The 19,310-nt window shown below is 43.2% G+C and overlaps 1 protein-coding gene across 8 annotated transcripts in view; it reads right to left on the bottom strand.

Annotated features, from left to right (window-relative positions):
* dscama (Down syndrome cell adhesion molecule a) overlaps nucleotides 1–19,310 on the bottom strand; it is a 703,869-nt gene that overhangs the window by 138,965 nt on the left and 545,594 nt on the right. For all 8 annotated transcript variants that reach the window (XM_077504132.1, XM_077504133.1, XM_077504134.1 and 5 more), the window contains 2 exons: nucleotides 9,052–9,169; nucleotides 8,777–8,940 (listed from right to left, as the gene is read on the bottom strand). In XM_077504132.1, the coding sequence (XP_077360258.1) occupies nucleotides 8,777–8,940; nucleotides 9,052–9,169 (282 nt within the window). The remainder of the gene's footprint in view (nucleotides 1–8,776; nucleotides 8,941–9,051; nucleotides 9,170–19,310) is intronic.

Below are 19,310 nucleotides of genomic sequence, written 5' to 3'. Positions count from 1 at the left end.
TGCAGGGGTGAACCTTGCCATCCTCCTGGCTTCTTTGGGACAGCACGGCTCCGACGCCCAGATTGGAGGCATCTACCTCGACCACGAACTGGCGAGTAGGATCGGGAACTCTGAGTATCGGTGCCTCTGTGAAACGCTTCTTGAGTTCGGTGAATGCGGCGTTGGCTTCAGGGGTCCAGATGAAGCGTTGCTGTGGGGAGGTCAAGGCATGGAGTGGAGCTGCGATGGAACTGAAGTTGCGGATGAAGCGGCGGTAAAAATTGGCGAAGCCCAGGAACTGTTGCACCTTCTTTCTTGACTCGGGTATGGGCCAGTCTCTGACTGCGCTGACCTTCTCCAACTCCATTTCGACTTTCCCGGGAGATACGATGAATCCCAGGAATGAGATAGTATCTGCGCGAAAAAGGCTCTTCTCAGCCTTTACATAGAGCTGGTGTTCGAGCAGACGTTTCAAGACTTGGGTTACATGTTGATGATTGGTTTTCAGGTCCGGTGAGCAGATCAAGATGTCGTCGAGATAAACATATACAAAGTGGTCTATGAAGTCCTTGAGCACATCGTTAATCATAGCCTGGAATACAGCCGGCGCATTAGTGAGTCCAAATGGCATGACCAAGTATTCATAGTGGCCGCGGGGAGTATTGAAGCCGGTTTTCCACTCATCACCTTCACGAATCCTGACGAGATGATAAGCGTTGCGGAGATCCAATTTGGTGAATACTTTGGCTTGTTGTAGCTGGTCGAATACGGATGACATTAAGGGCAGAGGATATCGATTCTTGACTGAAATTTCATTCAGGGGGCTGTAGTCAATACAAGACCGTAAAGAACCATCCTTCCTGCCCACAAAGAAAAACCCAGCTCCAGCTGGCGATGAGGATGGCCGGATAAGTCCGGCTTTCAAAGACGTGTCTATGTACTCGTTGAGGGCCTTGCGTTCGGGACCCGAAACCGAGTACAATCTACCTTTGGGGATGGTAGATCCCGGAATCAGCTCAATTGCACAGTCATAAGATCGATGTGGGGGGAGTGACATGGCCTTCGTTTTACTGAACACTTCTCGGAGGGGAAGATAGCAAGTGGGAACGGTGTTCAGGTCCGGGTAGTCCTGGTCAGACGCGAGAGTCACCTGGCGGACGGCAGCTGAGGGTGCCTCTGCCGCGGGCTGCTCCAACCCATGGTGTTCACAGTCCCTTCCCCAGTCCAGAACTTGCCCAGATCGCCAGTCGATGCGGGGGTTGTGCAACCGCAACCAGGGATGCCCCAAGACCAGTGTGTGTGACGGGGATCGAAAAACATGGAAACGAAGGAATTCTCGGTGCTGCCCAATATGGACCTCGAGAGGCTCTGTGATATGCGTGATGGTGAATAAGTCCTTTCCGTTGAGCGCCCTGGCCCTCATATGGGTGGTTAGTGGTTCCGTGTCCACCTGTAACTTCTCCACTAAACCCCAATCCATGAGACTCTCGTCTGCTCCGGAGTCGATGAGAGCTAGTAAGTCTGTGGAAATGGCATGGCAAGAAATCCTGAGGTGAGTGAGTTTTCGGTTCTTGACTTGCGTGGGGCATTCGGAACTCACCGGGGAGCCCCTCTTGGTGGGACAGGCTACCACCAAATGGCCTTGTTCTCCACAGTAGTAACACCGCCCCTCTTGACGACGTCGCTGGCGTTCGTGTTGGGTCAGTCGGGCGCGGTCAAGCTGCATCGGTTCCTCGCCACTCTCGCTGGACCTCCCCGCGGTGGACAACTGGGGAAGTGCACCTTGTGGAGACTCTCTTGCTGCTGGGTGCCGGAAGAATCCAGAGCCGGGTCTCAGCTGGCGTCCGCTGGTCTGCATAAGATCTCGCCTTCTATGATCGGTGCGGATGGCCAGCGAGATCAATGAGTCCAGGTCGCCGGGTAAGTCCACGGGCAGCAAGAGTTCCTGCATGGAGGTTGTGAGCCCCTTCAAGAAGTGGTCAAAGAGGGTTGTGTCGTTCCAGCCACTCTTGGCTGCTAGAGTTCGGAATCGGATAGCGTAATCATTCACCGATTCTCTGCCTTGTTTGAGGTTGCTAAGTTCTCGAGTCTTTTCTCGGTCCATGTTGATTGGATCGAAAACGAGGCGGAGAGCCCTGCTAAACCCGGCTGCGGTTGAGCAGGTCGGGGAGTGCCGTGCCCATTCCGCGGTGGCCCAGTCTCTGGCTCGTCCCGTCAGGTGGGAAATCATGAAGGCCACGCGGGAACGGTCTGTGGGAAATGCCTGTGGTGAGAGTTCGAAATGTATGTCACATTCGGTCAGGAATGCCTGACAATGTCCTGGGTCTCCCGAGTATCGCTCCGGGGAAGCCAGTCTCAGTCCAGCTCCGGCCAAGGCTGGGGTCGGGATCGGTGGTTCAGCTGCTTCCTGTTTCGTGACGGTTGACGTGGAGTGTTGCAGGTGGCTCACCAGCTCCTGCACCTGTCCAGCGAGTTCTCCCATCCGGGTGACCATGGCCTGCTGGACCTCCTCCTGGTGCGACAGGCGGGCGGCCTGTCTCCGTAGTGCAGCCTCCAACCTTTCTGCTGGGTCCATGCAGGCCGAAGTGTACTGACACGACGAGAGGAGGTAGGACTCAGACGCAGAATTAAAGTTGGCCAACAAGGCTGCAGCTTTAATATCACGAAACTCAAAACACCTCTTAACGAGGGAAAAAAGGCTGAACAAAAAGAGCTCCAAACTGGAGATACAAAAAGGGCACTCAAAAACAGGGACAACAAAAGGCGCTCCGCTAGGGAGGAAAACAAGGGGCAAACTAAGGGCGCAAGACAAAGCAAGGCAAGGCATCAAACAAGGACTGTGGTACGAGGACTGTGAGGACGCTTCCATGCACTGAGATGTGACACTTCGGCATTGAGGGGAAAATGCAGGTGGCTTTTATTGTCTGGGTTGATTGGTAGCAGGTGGTGATGATCATGGGCGGGGACCGGTAATCAGTGAACTGCAGGAAGGGCAAGTGACCTGGGGTGAGAGTAGAGTTAACACTTTCAAAATAAAACGGGAACATGACTATAAAAATAAAAGCGTGAACCGCCACGCTGGTGGCGGCGTGACAGTCGTCCAGCCCATCATCACCAAGATTGTATGGGGGTGGGTGACAGACACAGAAGCAAAAGGGGTAACAACTGGAAGTGACTCGACACGATTGACAAATCCTTTCAACATGTTCATATGACATGCACAGGTCTTTTTCTTACGATCAGGAGTCTGAATTACATCAAATCATCTCAGTCTATTTGTATTTTTAAAAAAAATGTATAAAAGGACAATTGCTGGAAAAAAATAGACTTAGACTTAGACTTGACTTTATTGATCCCTTTGGGATGGCTCCCTCTGGGAAATTTACATATCCAGCAGCATTGAGAACAGATAATAAAATAGAAAATAATTCAATCAATCAATAAATAAGGTTATTTCACCAGAGATTGAATTAATAATGATAATAATAAAAATAAAAATTCAATCAATAAATAAGGTTATTACACCAGAGTTTGAATTAATAATAATAGTAAAAATAAAATAAAACATAACAATTCAATCAATTAATAAATAAGGTTATTACACCGGAGATTGAATTAAATAATTTAAAGTACAGTAAAGTGCCATATTTGTGAAGTGAAGTGCACACTACACCCTCTAAACACCCCCCCACCCACCCCCCAGTGAGGAGTTGTAGAGTACAATGGCACGGTAGACAAAAGGGTTATTTACTCTGTTGGTCCGGCACTTGGGGAGCGTCAGCCTACTACTGAACAGGCTCCTCTGAATGCTGATGACAGTGTGCAGAGGGTGGCTGCTATTGTCCATAATATCCAGCAGTTTGTCCAGAGTCCTCTTCTCTGGAGTCTAGCTTCATGCCGACCACAGAGCCTGATAAGCGTGTCCAGTCTGTGAAAGTCCTTCTTGGTTATGCTGCCCCCCAGCACACCATGGTGTAAAAGAGGACACTGGCAACCACAGACTGGTAAAACATCTTCAGAAGTTTGCTGCAGATGTTGAAAGAACACAGTCTCCTCAAGAAGTACATCCTGCTTTGTGTTTACCTGTATAGGTGACTGATGTGTGTTGTCCAGTCCAGTTTATTGTCCAGCCACAGCCCAAGGTATTTGTAACAGTCCACCACCTCCACCTCAGCTCCCTCGAGCAGGACTGGCCGCGGTCCTGGTCTGGACCTCCTAAAGTCAATGACCAGCTCCTTCGTTTTCGAGGTATTGAGCTGTAGGTGGTTGGTGTGGCACCATGTAGCAAAGTCTCTGACCAGTCTCCGATACTCCTCCTCTTTGTCGTCCTGGATGCACCCAACGATGGCTGTATCGTCGGCGTACTTCTGGACATGACACAACTCCGAGTTGTATCAGAAGTCCGAGGTGTACAGGGTGAAGAGAACAGGAGCCAGCACTGTGCCCTGAGGGGCTCCTATGTTACTGACCATTGTGCCAGATGTGATGTCCTTCAGCCTAACATACTGTGGTCTGCAAGTGAGGTAATCGAAGATCCAGTTCACCAGGTGGGGGTCCACTCCCATCCCATCCTGCCTAATTTGTCCCGAAGCAGAGAGGGATGGATGGTGTTAAAGGCACTGGAGAAGTCCAAAAAGAGGATCCTCACTGTGCCACATCCCTTATCCAGATGGGAGTGGATTCGATGGAGCATGTAGAGGATGGCATCCTCCACTGCCACACCCGGCTGGTACGCAAACTGCAGGCGGTCCTGGGCGTGCTGCACCTGAGGTCTGAGGAGGCTGAGGAAGAGCCGCTCAAACGTCTTCATCAGATGTGAAGTGAGTGCCACTGGTCAGAAGTCGTTCAACTCGCTGGCCCAGTTCTTTTTCGTAACAGGAGTGATGCGGGATGTCTTCCGGAGTGTTGGCACTCTCCCAGTCTGCAGGCTGAGGTTGAAGATCTGTTTTACTGGTTCCCCCAGTTCTGCAGCGCAGGCCTTCAGTAGTCTTGGACACACTTTATCCGGGCCCGCGGCTTTCCTGGGTCGGAACTTCCTCAGCTGCCCTCTGACCTGTTCCGTGGTGACGAGTAGTGGTGACTGTGTTGATGTGGGGGTGAGGGGGAAGGAAGAGGAGGGGGTGGTGTGTTGTGGAGGTATGTGGAGAGGGGAGGGGGGGGAGAGGGGCTGGTTGAACCTATTGAAAAAGTCATTCAGTTCATTTTCCCTCTCAACTGTCCCCTCAACAGGTCTGGTCTTTGTGTTGAGACCTGTAATGGTCCTCACACCTTCCCAGACCTCCCTCATGTTGTTGTCCCTCAGCTTCTGCTCCCCTTTCCTCCAGTAGCTGTCCTTAGCTTCCTTCACACACAGCTTCACCTCCTGCTCTGCTGCTTTCATGGGCTCCTTATCTCCGCTCCTGAAGGCAGCCTTCTTCTTGTTGAGGATAACCTTGACTTCCCGCGTTACCCATGGCTTGTTATTAGGGTAGTAGCGGACGTTCTTGACAGGGGAGATTACAACTGCGCAGACATTTAGATAATCCGTCAGACAGTGTGTCATCTCCTCTATGTCCTCACCATGTGTGTTCATCAACACCTCCCAGACTGTGGTGTTAAAACAGTCCCTCAAGGCACTTTCCTTCTGTGTTCTGAGTTGATTAGGGGCAGATATCACAAGTTTTACTTCTTTCGGTCCCTTTTAAATATCTTTTTTTCTTTTAAAGAATGAAATGAAATGAAAAAAAAATCTGCACAACAGTGACTATGATACAAATGTTTTTTGGTTTTGTGACATCTCAAACATCTCAACAGTCCTTCCCTTCATCAAACAAGATTAAAAACAATGAAAATTGTGTTTTGATGGCAAAATTATTTACAGATGTGTGTCAACAAATATTTTCATATTTGGTAAATTATTTACATTTGGCAAATTATCAGGAATTTGTTTGTGTGTGTGCTCGTGTGTTTTAAGCCCAATATTTTTTTGTGTGTGGTAAAATGTGAAGCACAAGAGTAAAGCACTATCCAGTGTGCAAATTATTTGCACACATTCTTCTATGCTTCCTGTTTTTATACAAAGAGAGCAAATGCTGCCATCAAGTGGTGTCAACATTAACCATTACAGTGCCTCCCGGGCTTCATATAAACACAAATAGAGACTAATACACCCCATCAAAAAAACAAAACAAAAAAAAACTAGAGCTGCGAGCAGCTATAAAGGGCCCTCGCAGCCCGGGCCACGTTGGGGTACTTGCACGTTGGGGAACTTGCACATTGGGGTACTGGCACATTGGAAGCAGAATTTCTTTGAAAATGGCATGATAAACGTGGATTTATTTTTTTTTTTTTTTGCCAGGTGTGATGAGTGTGTCAAGCTCAATGGGTTTTGGTGATTGTTAAGATCTGCAAAAATCAGCGTCTTATTTTTTATTTTTAGGCAATGAGTTGCCCTGATTGGTATTTTTTGTAAAAGTGTATATACACATCATCGCTCGTTGTACTCATTGCACAATGTTACTTTTATTGTCCAAAGGGGCAATCAAAAATGAATAAAACAAAATGGAAATGTACATACGTTTGGATCGGTGTGAAGCCAGTGAACAATTTGAGTGGTGGAAACTAAAAGAATATTCATAAATGACTGAGTTATCACACTTAGAATGAGTGTACATTTTTTGTACAAAATACCGTATGTGGGGTATTTTTTTTTTATTCCTCAAGGGCTAGGTGGCGCTGCATATATAACTGAATGTTGTCACAGAGATAACTTCAGGCCTTGACGATAAACATACATGTCAAGTTTGGGATTTTTTGGAGCATGTACCGGGGAGTTATCAAGCATATCCTTTTTCATTGTGAAACACAAAATTTGATGCCCCGCCCTCATCATATAGTATTTCGAAAAGACAAAATTTTTCCCCCTGTCGTTGGCTCAGGTCTTGACATGGTCCAGGCCAAGTCTTAACTCAGTCGGATGAAACGTGTAGGAGAAGTGGGCTAAAGTCTGCCCCCTGTGAATGTGCAAAAATCGTCAAAAATGGGACATTCAAAAATTCGTAGCTCACTTCCTGTTCATTTTAGCATATGGGTCCAAGAGACTTTTTTGTAGGTCTTGGGCTCCCTCATACACCTAAAAATATTCGTCGTTCTTGCTTAAACGTACAACCGGGGCTGCTTCGTTAAAAACTTCTAGGGGGCGCTATTGAGTAATTTTTGTAAAAATAGCACAATCAACAATAAAATATTGCTCATTTTACCAGGCCAGATGTGTGTGCCAAGTTTCATGAGTTTCTGTGCATGTTTAGACCCTCAAAACTGGCGTTGTTTTCTTGGCGAACAGCGCTTAGCCACGCCCACAGCAATTCGCGAAAACTCACAAACTTCGTGTTGTGACATCATGAAGGCCGAAACCCTCATCTGAGCAAATATGAGGTAGGTCCAGTTAACGTGTTTGGAGAAAAACGTAGAAGAAAATTCGTAAGAAAAAAAATTGCCACTAGGTGGCGCTATCAGTTAGATGAAATATAAGTCAGTAGATGTCTTTAGGGCTGGACTCTCATCAAATGTGTGAAATTTTGAGAAGATAGGATCATCTCGGTCAAGTTAATGCAGCTTTTATTTTCACGAAAAATCTTCAGACTTAGCGTCACCGTAGCGGCCACGCCCTTTGGCGAAAAGTTACAATATTCGGTGTGGGGCATGATCAACATCTTAAGGCTTTTCTGGCCAATTTTCAAATGGATCCCTTCAACGAGCTCAGCACAGTAGCTAAAAACGTAAAGTATGACATTTATGGTAACCACTAGGTGGCGCTATATGTATAACTGAATTTTGTCATATAGATGTTTTCAGGCCGTGACTATTACGTTGCCTGAGAAGTTTGAGATTTTTTGGAGCTTGTACATGGGAGTTATTCAGCATTTGCTCTTTCTGGACAAATGAAATTTTAAAGTCAATATTTGATGCTCCGCCCCCGTCATATAGTATTTCGAAAAGGCAAGATGTTTTGCCCAGCTGTTCTCTCAGGTCTTGAGATGATAAATGCCAAGTTTGAAGTCAATTGGATGAAAAATGTTTGCAAAGGGGGAAAAAGCATGACTACAGTGAATGTGCCAAAATAGGCCAAAATTGGACATTAAAAAATTCATAGCTCACTTCCTGTACATTTTAGCTACATGGTCCCAATAGACTTTTTTTGTGCGTCTCGGGGTGCTACACGTGCCTGCCAATTTTCGTTGCTCTAGCTCAAACGTGCCGGGCTTGGTTTTTATTTTTCTACGCTAGGGGGCGCTATAGAGTCGCGTTGTTATAACGACTTCATAATATCAAATTTTTCGCCGGACCTGAGGAGTGTGCAAAGTTCGGTGAGTTTTCGTGAATATTTAGGTACCCAAAATCGCGATTGTTTGCGGAGAATAAAGAATAATAATAATAATAATAATAATAATAATAATAATAATAATAATAATAATAATAATAATAATAATTTTTACAAAAACAATAGGGACCTCGCAGCGGTCGCTGCTCGGGCCCTAAAAACATAGTTGACGAGAAGACTGGCACGTGACATCATGCTTTTACGTGACAAAAATTCTCATCACTGGCAGAAAAAGAGTTAAGCACCTCAATTTACTTCACCTTATTATTTTTTTTATTTTTTTATTTTATTTTTTGGGGGGGGGCACCAAGATGCCACAACATGGTGCCAAAGTGCTGCTTTAATTGCTTTGGTCAGAGCACAAAAAGAGCAACTAGCTGGAAGAGGATAGGACTAGTTAAAAAATAGTGACAAGGTGAATTAGTTTTAATTTCCTACCTTGAACCTGCAGGTTGAGGACAATTTTATCCGAGCCAAAACTATTACTGGCAACACAAGTATAATTCCCAGAATCCTCTGCTTTCACTGTCCGGATAACAAGACTTCCATTACCATGAACACTGCGCCGACTGTCAATCACAACAGGTGTAGGGGTTCCATTGCTGCAAGACACAAGTGTGAGGGGAATCAGTTTTATGTTGTGTGCGAAATGACCAAATTCAAAAGATACATTCATTTACAATCACACTACCTTCATGCTAGTGGATACTCACATCTCTTTCAACCATTTGATCGTTGGTGAAGGATCCCCAACTGCCTTACAAGGCAACACAATGTCTTTCATCCAGGGTGTTGTGACCGTCCTGTTGAATGTCAAGATGCATGCGGGAGCTGCAAATACATGAATGAATTTCAAATTGCAAGTAGCGAAGAATGGGTCATAACTAAACCCTTTTCAGAGTAAATCCCCAAACTGAAACTGGTGTCAGGGCCAATGTTCTCTCTAAAGCCTAATTTATGCCTCCACGTTTGCTCTCGCCTTGATGACCGGCGTAGATCACATGATCTACGCGAGCCATGAATTTTAAGTGCCGTGTTGCTCGTGGCCGGCTGCGGTGCACACGTCGCCAATCCTTGCACGCCGTAGATGGCGGGGCATAGCTCGCTCGTGATTGGTCTGTTCGATGGCGTACTCTGCTCTTTTTTTTTTCTCTCTCTCTCCCCGCCTAGATAGTTTCCGTGAAGACAACTGGCGGCGCAAATCGACTTCCTGCTGTGCATGTGGATATGTGCATGGGACGAGAGGCGGAAAACAAAAAAAAAACAAAAAAACAAAAAAAAACTGTTCACTCAGCGCGTGGCTGTTGTGTTTTGGCGAGTTTACGGCCGACACCGGTGCAAATTGGCAATAATTAATTGCCACGGTGATGAATTTACTCTCTTGAACATCCTGAATTCGTCATAAAATGCAGAGGAATCTCCACTCTGTGGCGTCCCAGCCATAGCGACAGTGGGACTTGGTGTGAAACTCCAGCAGACACCGATGTGTATTGCGCACAAGTTGGAAGGCAAACGCACGAGCGGAGCTCCGCCGTGATGTCTCCGTGTGAGCCTCAAGCAGAAGTATACTGAGGCCTTAAGCTGCGCGTGTGCGCAATTGCGCAGTGCTCTCACCACCACAGCGTGCAACAAATGTATTGCAGCGCATTAAAAAAAAATACTAACCTGCATCTGTATTTACTGTTTGTATTTTTTTATATTATCTTCCTATAAAAAAATGAAAACTTTATACGTGTGGTTAATGGAGTGGGAAAGTAAAATGTGGCAAAAAAAAAAGCTTAAATGCAAGGGGAAGAGCCATGTCGTGTTGTGGGATGGAGCGGCTCCGTCCAAAATGAATGAGCATTACGTCACTACGGTGACGCCAGCCGGCGCGCGTACAACGCACACAACAGGACACCATTCCCACTTCACTTCCAGTTTTAATAGCAGTTTGGGTGCACACACAGTTGTTCTCCTGCAGTTTGTATACATGATACAAACACTCACACTCAGCACTGACGAGACCGCGCCATTCAGGAAGTCCAAATTTGGGCGTAGTTTATGAGCCTCTTCAATGAGGCGCTTCACGTGTTTCAGAAATGTTCACGTTTGAATAAATTACGTTTTCCATTAATTTTGAGTGGAAGATGTGGGCACATATTTATAAAAATTGTTTTGAGACTTAATTATGCTTAAAATAACCTGTGATTAAAAACAAGTAAACTACGGCTGAATCTAATCGTCTGACACATGACGTACAAGTGGTTTGAATTTTTTTGTAACATACATACATCATGTAATTTATGATCTCAGGTTTTGAACAGGTGTATTACTGGTTTGGCTGCCATGTGTATGTCTGATGTTGTCAAGAGCTGACTGTATATAAATGGACTCAGTTGAGTTTACATTTCACAGCCAATTTTGTCCTGATGGCCTTTGTGTTCATTTCATTGTTCATGGTTCTGACACCATGATGCGGTCAAGTCTTTGAATAGCCCTCACAGATATAGCTTATAAGAGAAAATTTATATATGTGTTAATTTCATAACAATGAAATGTGTATGTAGCGCTTCTTGCAGTCTTATTGGTACAACCGTACGCCACGCACGGCGGCATTTCACTGTGGAGACAGTAAATTAACATGAAAACGCTGCGGGAAAACAGATATTTTCAAGTTAGTGGGTGGCAACGTAAGATGGCTGCCGGTGGCCTCACTTCTCGCTATGTTGATATAAGTGGCATTGTGAGTCTGTATATAAGTCTGTGGATGTCGCTCACCATAATCCATGGAATGCTCAAGAAGTTTGCGTGAATGCACAGTCACACGGGTAATTAGAGGGAACATTGGTCACGGCTTTCTTCCAGGAGCACAACTTAGGGACTTTTTGGGGGTCGAGTTCAAGACTACTAAAAGACACTTTCACCAGAATATATGAATTTGGGACAAGCAAGCAGCATTAAAATTGGTTTGAGCCAATTTTCTCTTCCTCTTCTTACAGACCCTTACATTCGAGTCTCAGATGATTGCATATCTTCATCTTCTAATGCAGCGATAACGCCCAAAAATGTATTCAGAAGCAATGTCAAACCCCTGATAAGAGTCAAGGGTCTTAGACTTAGACTTGACTTTATTGATCCCTTTGGGATGGCTCCCTCAGGGAAATTTACATGTCCAGCAGCAATAAGAACAGATAATAAAATAAAAAATAATTCAATCAATAAATAAATAAATTTGAACATGTCCTTATTAAAAAAAAAAAATAAAAAAAAAAATAAAAAAAAAATAATAATAATAATAATAAATTGCAACGCCACAGCAGCTCCCCATCGAGGAAGGCGGCGTGGGAGAACATTGATGCTCCGGTCAATGCGTAAATTTAAATGTATAGTCCTTTGCAATCATAATATTACAGGGGAAATCTGTTGAATGATAGCTCATTAATTCATTTCATTTAGGTGCAATCCTGCAAGGGATAAGTGCACTTGATTTAATATGAAATATAAAACAGATTAAATATTCATCCATCCATTTTCTTAACTGCTTATTCCTCAAAAGGGTCGCGGGTAGATGAAATAGAAAAACATTATTCAAACGGGTATAAGAAAAAAAAAATGGAGCGCAATACTGCTCTGATGTGAGCGCATATAACTACGTCTGGTAATGTTGCAAATGTAAGGACGGATTAAAGTGTATGGGACAGCTCAGGACATTTTTTAATATGTTGTTTTGAACAATATCATCGAGTCAAAACTGTAACGATTATCGGCCGGTTGTAACTTTTTGCAACCTCAGTTCCAAAGGAACTCCACTCCTGTGTCCTGGACATGCCACCGTGGGGGGTGGGGAGGACAAGAACATCCCACACTGTTCTGACTGACGCGCACACGCACACACACACACAAGTCAGAAGAGTAAAAGCCTTCTTTAGAAACTTGACTTTATTTTGCAACAGAACAATGAATTATGAAATGTTATGTTTGCCATTTGTGAAATGTTGACTCCACGAAATGTCATGAAAATGTTCCATTGCAGTGGCAGATTCTCCACTAAACTTTCATGTGTATGCACGTTTTAACAGTGTAAGCTAGGTAACATTTCATTTGAGGTATTCAATTGTACGTGTTGCATTGATTGAATTCTGACCTTAGAATCTCAACAAACATGGGATCCAGATTCAATCTGATTAGTCTCTACCAAAATCCTCTCCAAGCTGGTAACTTTCCACTTTGGTCTTACCGGACCCCAGGTGTGGAGGCCGCCACCCTCCCAATTTAAAAGCACGCTCCCTGCTTGCTTCTTCCTCTCTTTTGGCTCTGCTCTCTTGGGCCCCTGGTCCTTCTGTTCCTGCTGCCAGACAAAGAGCTAGCCCAGCTAGCTTAACCTCCAGCACACGGCAACGCACGGAAGCCATCGCGTGTTGCGACAGGCGCGGCGAAACACGCTGCTTTTGGTCCCTGCACAGGCTCAAAAGGATGGTGCCTTTCTAGGCACCCCGAGGCCTCAACCAAAAAGGGCCTCTTCCCAGCCAGCTGGTTGACCTCGTGAAGCTCAGTTGGCCAGCCGGACGAATTCTGCTCCTCTTCTTAACTGAACCTTCTACATCCCTTCTTCAAACGGGCTTGGCGAGTCTCCATCCAGGGTCCTACTTCTCAGACCAACCCCATCTGTAAGTGTAACTTTGCAGGCCTTCGCCCTAGTACAAATTGGTGCAAACTAGGTTGATTGTGGGTCCCATGTTGGTTTGATTTAAGAAATCCATCACCTTGGCTAAGACCGTTTCTCTTTTCTTGTTTTCTTTTCCTTTGATGATTTTATTACTTTAGTTCTCGTTTTATTTCCTATCACAGTAGTTAGTTTTGCTTCTTTAAGTTCTAAGTAGATTTTCCCACCTAGGTTACAGAATAAACGTGCACAAAACTCAAAACCTGTTTTTACTGTGTGTGTGTGTTTCATCAATTTATAGTGACCTCTAAGCTGAACAAATAACTCACAAAATTGTAGTAAGGGCACAACCTTCATTTTAATGACTGATTCAACGAGGTTCTCATCTGTTATCCTGATAAAAATATCAAAAAGAGATGTGGTGCTCCGCAGGCAAGCTCAACTTAATTTAAACATTAAGTTTGAGTCTCCTTCAATTAATGAGCCAATTGATTATTCATTTAATAATTAACAATTATTGATTTAATAATTAATTGGATCGATTTCCCTTACAAAACGTACTAAAATAGTATTTCATTATTTTTAAATTATCCGCGCAAAATCTGGCCATTGGCGCGCTCCCAGCGGCCGAATCGGATATGACGTCAGCAGAAGTTTTAGTTTAGTTTAGTTTATTCATTTTTTCCTTTCGGACACATTACAGTTTACATCAATCACATCACATCATCTGCAACATTGACATCCGAAAGATGTCAGCGAGAACAGAAGTCAGCGTCTTTGCTTTGCTCCTGCTGGCTTACGACGGCTGTGTGTTTTAACATCAACTGAATTTCTACAATGCCGTCTCGTTGCATGGCCGGATTTTGTTGTAATCGAAGGGAGGATGGCGTGAGCCTTTTTCGGCTCCCTAAAGATGCAGTTCTTCGCGAAAAATGGACAAAGCAAGTACCGTATTTTCCGCACTATAAGGCGCACATAAGAGCCTTCAATTTTTTCAAAAGCTGACCATGCGCCTTATAATCCAGTGCACCTTATATATGCATCTATATTGAGCCGCAACAGATCTCGCTGTCAAGACGCTATCAGTGACGAGCATGCGTAGAAGATCCCGCCATCTTGGCTCGCTAGCTAATATTAATACTTTACCTCAGATAAAATAATAAAACAGCTGGTTATTCATTTTGGGAATAAATTGAGTTGTCAGAAAGCTGGTTTGTGATCTATTAATAAAGTTTGACTGACCTATCTGACTGTTTTGTTGACATTCCCTTTAGCGCAGCACCATTTAATGGATGCATAACGTAACCCCAGCCTCTACTGTAGCGCCTTCTATATGGAAAAAGTTTTAAAATATGTCATTCATTGAAGGTGCGCCCTATAATGCGGTGCGCCTTATAGTGCGGAAAATATGGTACAACGGACGAGAGATAAATGGACACCTGACTCCAACGTCAGTGTTGTACAGTGCACATTTCGAGGAAGACTCGTTTGACCCGCTCCCGGCCCTGAAGCAGTCCCTTGGCTATAATGTGCGGGTAAGAACCACAATATACAAAGTTAACAGAACTTATTTTAGCAGCTCCTGGCAAAAATAACCACTGCCAAATTAATATACAGTCAATGAAACGGTACCAATTTCTAATGAGGAACTGCTAACTTTCCATTTGTTGTCTATTGTATTATGTATTGTGTATCTGTGTTGAAGGCATCATGTCCAAGTTAACAACAGTTCAAACTTTGTTTCAGATGGTGGATGAGATGCTTGTGGAGTGAGTATGAGTCGAAGGAAACTGCTACAAAGGCGACATGTTTGGAAGATGATTTGGGTGATGTACCCGGTGTTTGCATCCAAAATGTGAGTAAATGTACTGTACAATATACATGATTGATATTGATAACACACCAATTTATAGAAAAACAAATTGCTCACCCCACCTAGTTTTCAAATTTTTCATGTTCATGTAATTTTCAAATGTATTGTGCATTTTCCAAAGAATAAAATGGCTGTAGAGGTGTAACCCGGGATTTACACCGGATGCGGTTGCGGTGCGGTGGCTGTGCGTTCCGGCGACGCAACCAATTAGATTCCATTCATTTGAATGGTGCAATTTACACCGCTTGCGTGTGCGTTGCGTGTCGACTGCGTCTCAGCTGCGGTGTACCGCAGCCGTTCCGCAAGGATAGACCTATTTTCTATTTTTGCCGGACACAGGAAGACAGGAAGACCAACGCAGTTTCAAAATAAATTTCTGGTTACCTTTCAAAATAAAACACTCGCCAGCTCCTATTTCACAAGCATGTTAGCAAAACGTGATGTGGGAGTAGCTGGGCCTGGAGTTAATGTGCGAGGTGCTCATTTCACGGTTTAGACTTTAGACACCAGCGAACATGGACGAGGAGAGGTTTATATTGGAGGTGGAAAGCCACAAAATAATAAAAGTCCACCTCTCTTTCTGCTTCTCTGTTGAGCACAGACTTTCTGTGTGTTTGTCGTTTTTAATGCCACATGATCGCACGCTGTCACGCGAGACACGGCGGGAAGTGGTCGGCGACGGAGCTGCCAGACCGCAGCCGGTGTGAGTTGGACAAAATATTGACGTGTCCGGAGCACGCAGTCAAGACGCACCACACCGCAGCCGCACAGCACACGCAACCGGTGTTAAATTCTGGGTAAATATTACCTGCATTTCAACATAGTTTCTTATTTAAAAGTTTTTCCTTTTTTTTTTTCTTTTTTAAAGCAAAAAGAAGCTTCATGTCAAGCCTTGCCCTCAACAAGAACCATAGCAGTCTCAATTTGAGCTAAAGAACATAGCAGTCTCCATAGCAGTCTCAATTTGAGCTAAAGGACATAAAAAGGGTAGTTATTGTAATAATTGTTTTTGATCACGTTATCAAAGTTACCATAATCTCAAACAACACACTTTGCATTGTACATATGTTTATGGATTCATATTTTCAGGAGTGCAGACAGTTTGGTCCAGGCAGAGCTCTTTTGGTGACCGTGGAAACCCAGACCCTCCATGCAGAAAATGCACGCCGGATCCAGGATGTCACAAAGGATGGGGACACTAAATACACTGTGTGCTTTCCCAAGGATAGGAAAGGAGCATTTATTGTGCGTGTGGAATATTATTGAAAGTATGCTGGGTCTTCACACTCGTCTGGCCTAAATCTTCGGTTAAAAAGATTGCAGCGAATCCGGAGATGGGGTTGAGTGTCTTTAATCACCACAATGATGGCAGAACATGGATTTATTGATTGTTGATGGTATTAAAGTATGATGTCGTGATGTTGGTAAATTGTGATGAAGTTGTGGAGTTGTGGTTTTCTATAAAAAACAAATAAATGAAAATAATTACAATGAGGTCCATTGAGGCATCACACTAAACAATATCAATTCTTTCAAGTAATAACAAAATATCTAAATGGCTCATATTAATTTTACAATCATATTTGTACACTAAATAAGGCAGAACACTATTCCTTGTAGTGCAGTCTGTTTACACGAAATATCCACAAAGGCACGCCAAAGACCACCTAATAGACTACAAACTACAGCGTGGATAATGCCGACCGCGGGAAAATGTAAATAAAGGGAGAAATCAGGCGTTCTTCATGGGTTAACTCTACTTAGAATTGACAAATTGTACACAGAACTATGAAGAACTAGTTATTAAACTTACAGCGTCAATTACGCACAACAAGCGAGTTAACATGGAAGTCTGATACGGTCGTCTAACTCTGGCCGCTCCTTCCGCGTACTGAACACTAGGATCAGAATGCGCATGTCAATTGGTGCAGGAATAACTTTATCGAGGAGTCATTTAAAGGGTGCAGCACGTTAGAGCAGGGAAATTTGCAAAGTCCTGGGTCAGCCAACATTTCATATGTATTTTTTATTTGAAATATCGACATCCACAATTAGAATTCAACAATCTAATCACAACATAGTGGAAAAAAGTAGGAATAGAAATGAAAGTTAATTCTAATTATTTTGCATACATGTACAACGCGATTAAATAATTCAATGGGGATATTATTACTGAATATGTGGAGGATCTTAAGAAGATTGTGGAGACCATCTGTCTGGGGGCCAATCTGGATGAGGACACACTCCTTGAAGAGCTGGCGCTGGACCAGGAAGTGCAAAACGAACACCGACCACTGTGTGCAGACTTTCAAAAGCCAGACAAGGCAGAGGCCGTGCGGTCCTTTGTAGTCATTCGATGAAAATGTTCTCCTTATTACTGACACTACACAAGAAGGAATCGGTAAGCGGTCTGCTGGATTTCCACATTGAGGCACACCGCTTCGAACGCCCAGTGATGGGTGACGTACTGGATCTGCTGCTTTGGACTCTGACAGCAAACGCTCTCCTTCACTGTTGCCATTGCTACACAGTTACCACAGGAACACCTGCAAAGCACAAGCAACATTATTATTATTATTATTTTGGCATTTATAACATTTACAAAGAATTTGTTCATTATTTGATAAATACTTGGATTATCTAATACAAGCACTTCAGGAGAAAAAAAGTGTCATGTATCTAACTGGTATGAGGTCAATTTAATTTCCAAAATCCAAGTTGTACCCTTTTTCCATTAATTGTGAATTGAGTCTCACAGAGGTTGGCATGTGGTAATGTAAAAGGGGCAGTGGTGGCTTCACTTCGTACGTATGGAGGACCAAAACTGCCAAAATTCGAAATAAATAAATGACTAAATACATAAATAAATAAATAAATGTCTAAAAGTGAAAATAAAAATAAATATAAAAAAAATATAATTCCAAAATTATATCTAAAAAAATAAATATAAATGGAAATAAATCCGTTTTTATTTTCACTTTGTCATTTATTTATTTATTTAGATATTTCTTTAATTATTTAGTCTTTTTTTTTAGTCACTATTTATCTATTTATTGAGTAATTTATTTATTTATTTCGTCATTTATTTATTTATTTATTTTGAATTTTGCCAGTTCTGTGCCGTACTGCCAAGTCGAAATGTTATTCAAATGAGGGGGCGGTCCTAAGTGTGTCTTGGGTTGGACTCCACCGTTGTAAACTGCCTGTCATTGGCCGAGTGAGCACCTCGGCGAACAAGGAAGTCTCGCCGGCTTTCAATGGATCGCTCCAGCAATGGACGACGATCTTGTCCACTGTCTGATCTCACTTGTTGTCTAACAACTCAAGTCGCAGGTTGAGGTGACAGTGGACAGGATCGTCGTCCATTGCTGGAGCTCTCCATTGCAAATAAATAAATGATTAAATAAATAAATAAATGACTAAATAAATAGATAAATAAATGACTAAATAAATAGATAAATAAATGACTAAATAAATGGATAAATAAATGACTAAATAAATAAATAAATGTCTAAATAAATGTCTAAATAAATAAATAAATGACAAAAAGTTAAAATAAAAACGGGTTTATTTCTATTTGTCTTTATTTTTTTAGATATAATTTTGGAATTATCTTTTTTTATATTCATTTTTATTTTCACTTTTAGTCATTTATTTATTTATTTAGTCATTTATTTATTTCGAATTTTGGCAGTTTTGGTCCTCCATACTTACGACGGCGAGTAAGCAGCATTTAGTTCATGGTTTCTAGTGTTGTTCCGATAACGATACTGGTATTGGCAGAGGCGCCGATACTGCATTCAAACAGTGGTATCGGTATCGGTGACTACTCACAAGTAACATGCCGATACCATTAATTCCAACTCTAATATAGGATTATTGGATGCAGCATCTTGTGTCTTGCTGGTGCACAACATTCACTGGTATGTGACATGTTCACTACATGCCGATCTAAGATATCCTATTGGCCCTTGAATGCTCTGAACCCATGGCAGGACAGCTTTTTTTCATGTTGAGGAAAAAAAAACAAAAAAAACATATGATCGGTATGGTATCGGCCGATACTGCAAAGCTATTGGGGGGGGGGGGTGTCAAAAAACGGTCTTGGAACAACACTAATGGTTTCCATTTTAAAATGGACAATAAGTTCTATTTTGCTACTACCAATATAAATTCGCTTTTTACCATAACAAGTAATGCATAATAATTTGAGTGTATTGGACTAAACCAAGCTACATTTTGGCCACAAAGCGTTTGCTATTTCACCCATACGAAAATATAAACAGCATTGTTAGTTCATAATTTCCATTTTAAAATAAAGAGTAAGATTTACCATTCTGCGTTCTGGAGCCTGCCGATGTCGTCCTCGACCTCGGCAGTTTGAAACTGGTCACAGCCACCTTCATTGTATGCAGACGACCAGGCACAGTTGCACCAGCGCCTTCATCAAGAAA

Source organism: Festucalex cinctus, chromosome 18 (assembly GCF_051991245.1).
Source record: "Festucalex cinctus isolate MCC-2025b chromosome 18, RoL_Fcin_1.0, whole genome shotgun sequence".
In the NCBI taxonomy this organism is placed as follows: Eukaryota; Metazoa; Chordata; class Actinopteri; order Syngnathiformes; family Syngnathidae; genus Festucalex; species Festucalex cinctus.
The sequence above is the reverse complement of the archived record's forward strand: the minus strand, read 5'-3'. Positions and strand labels throughout refer to the sequence as shown.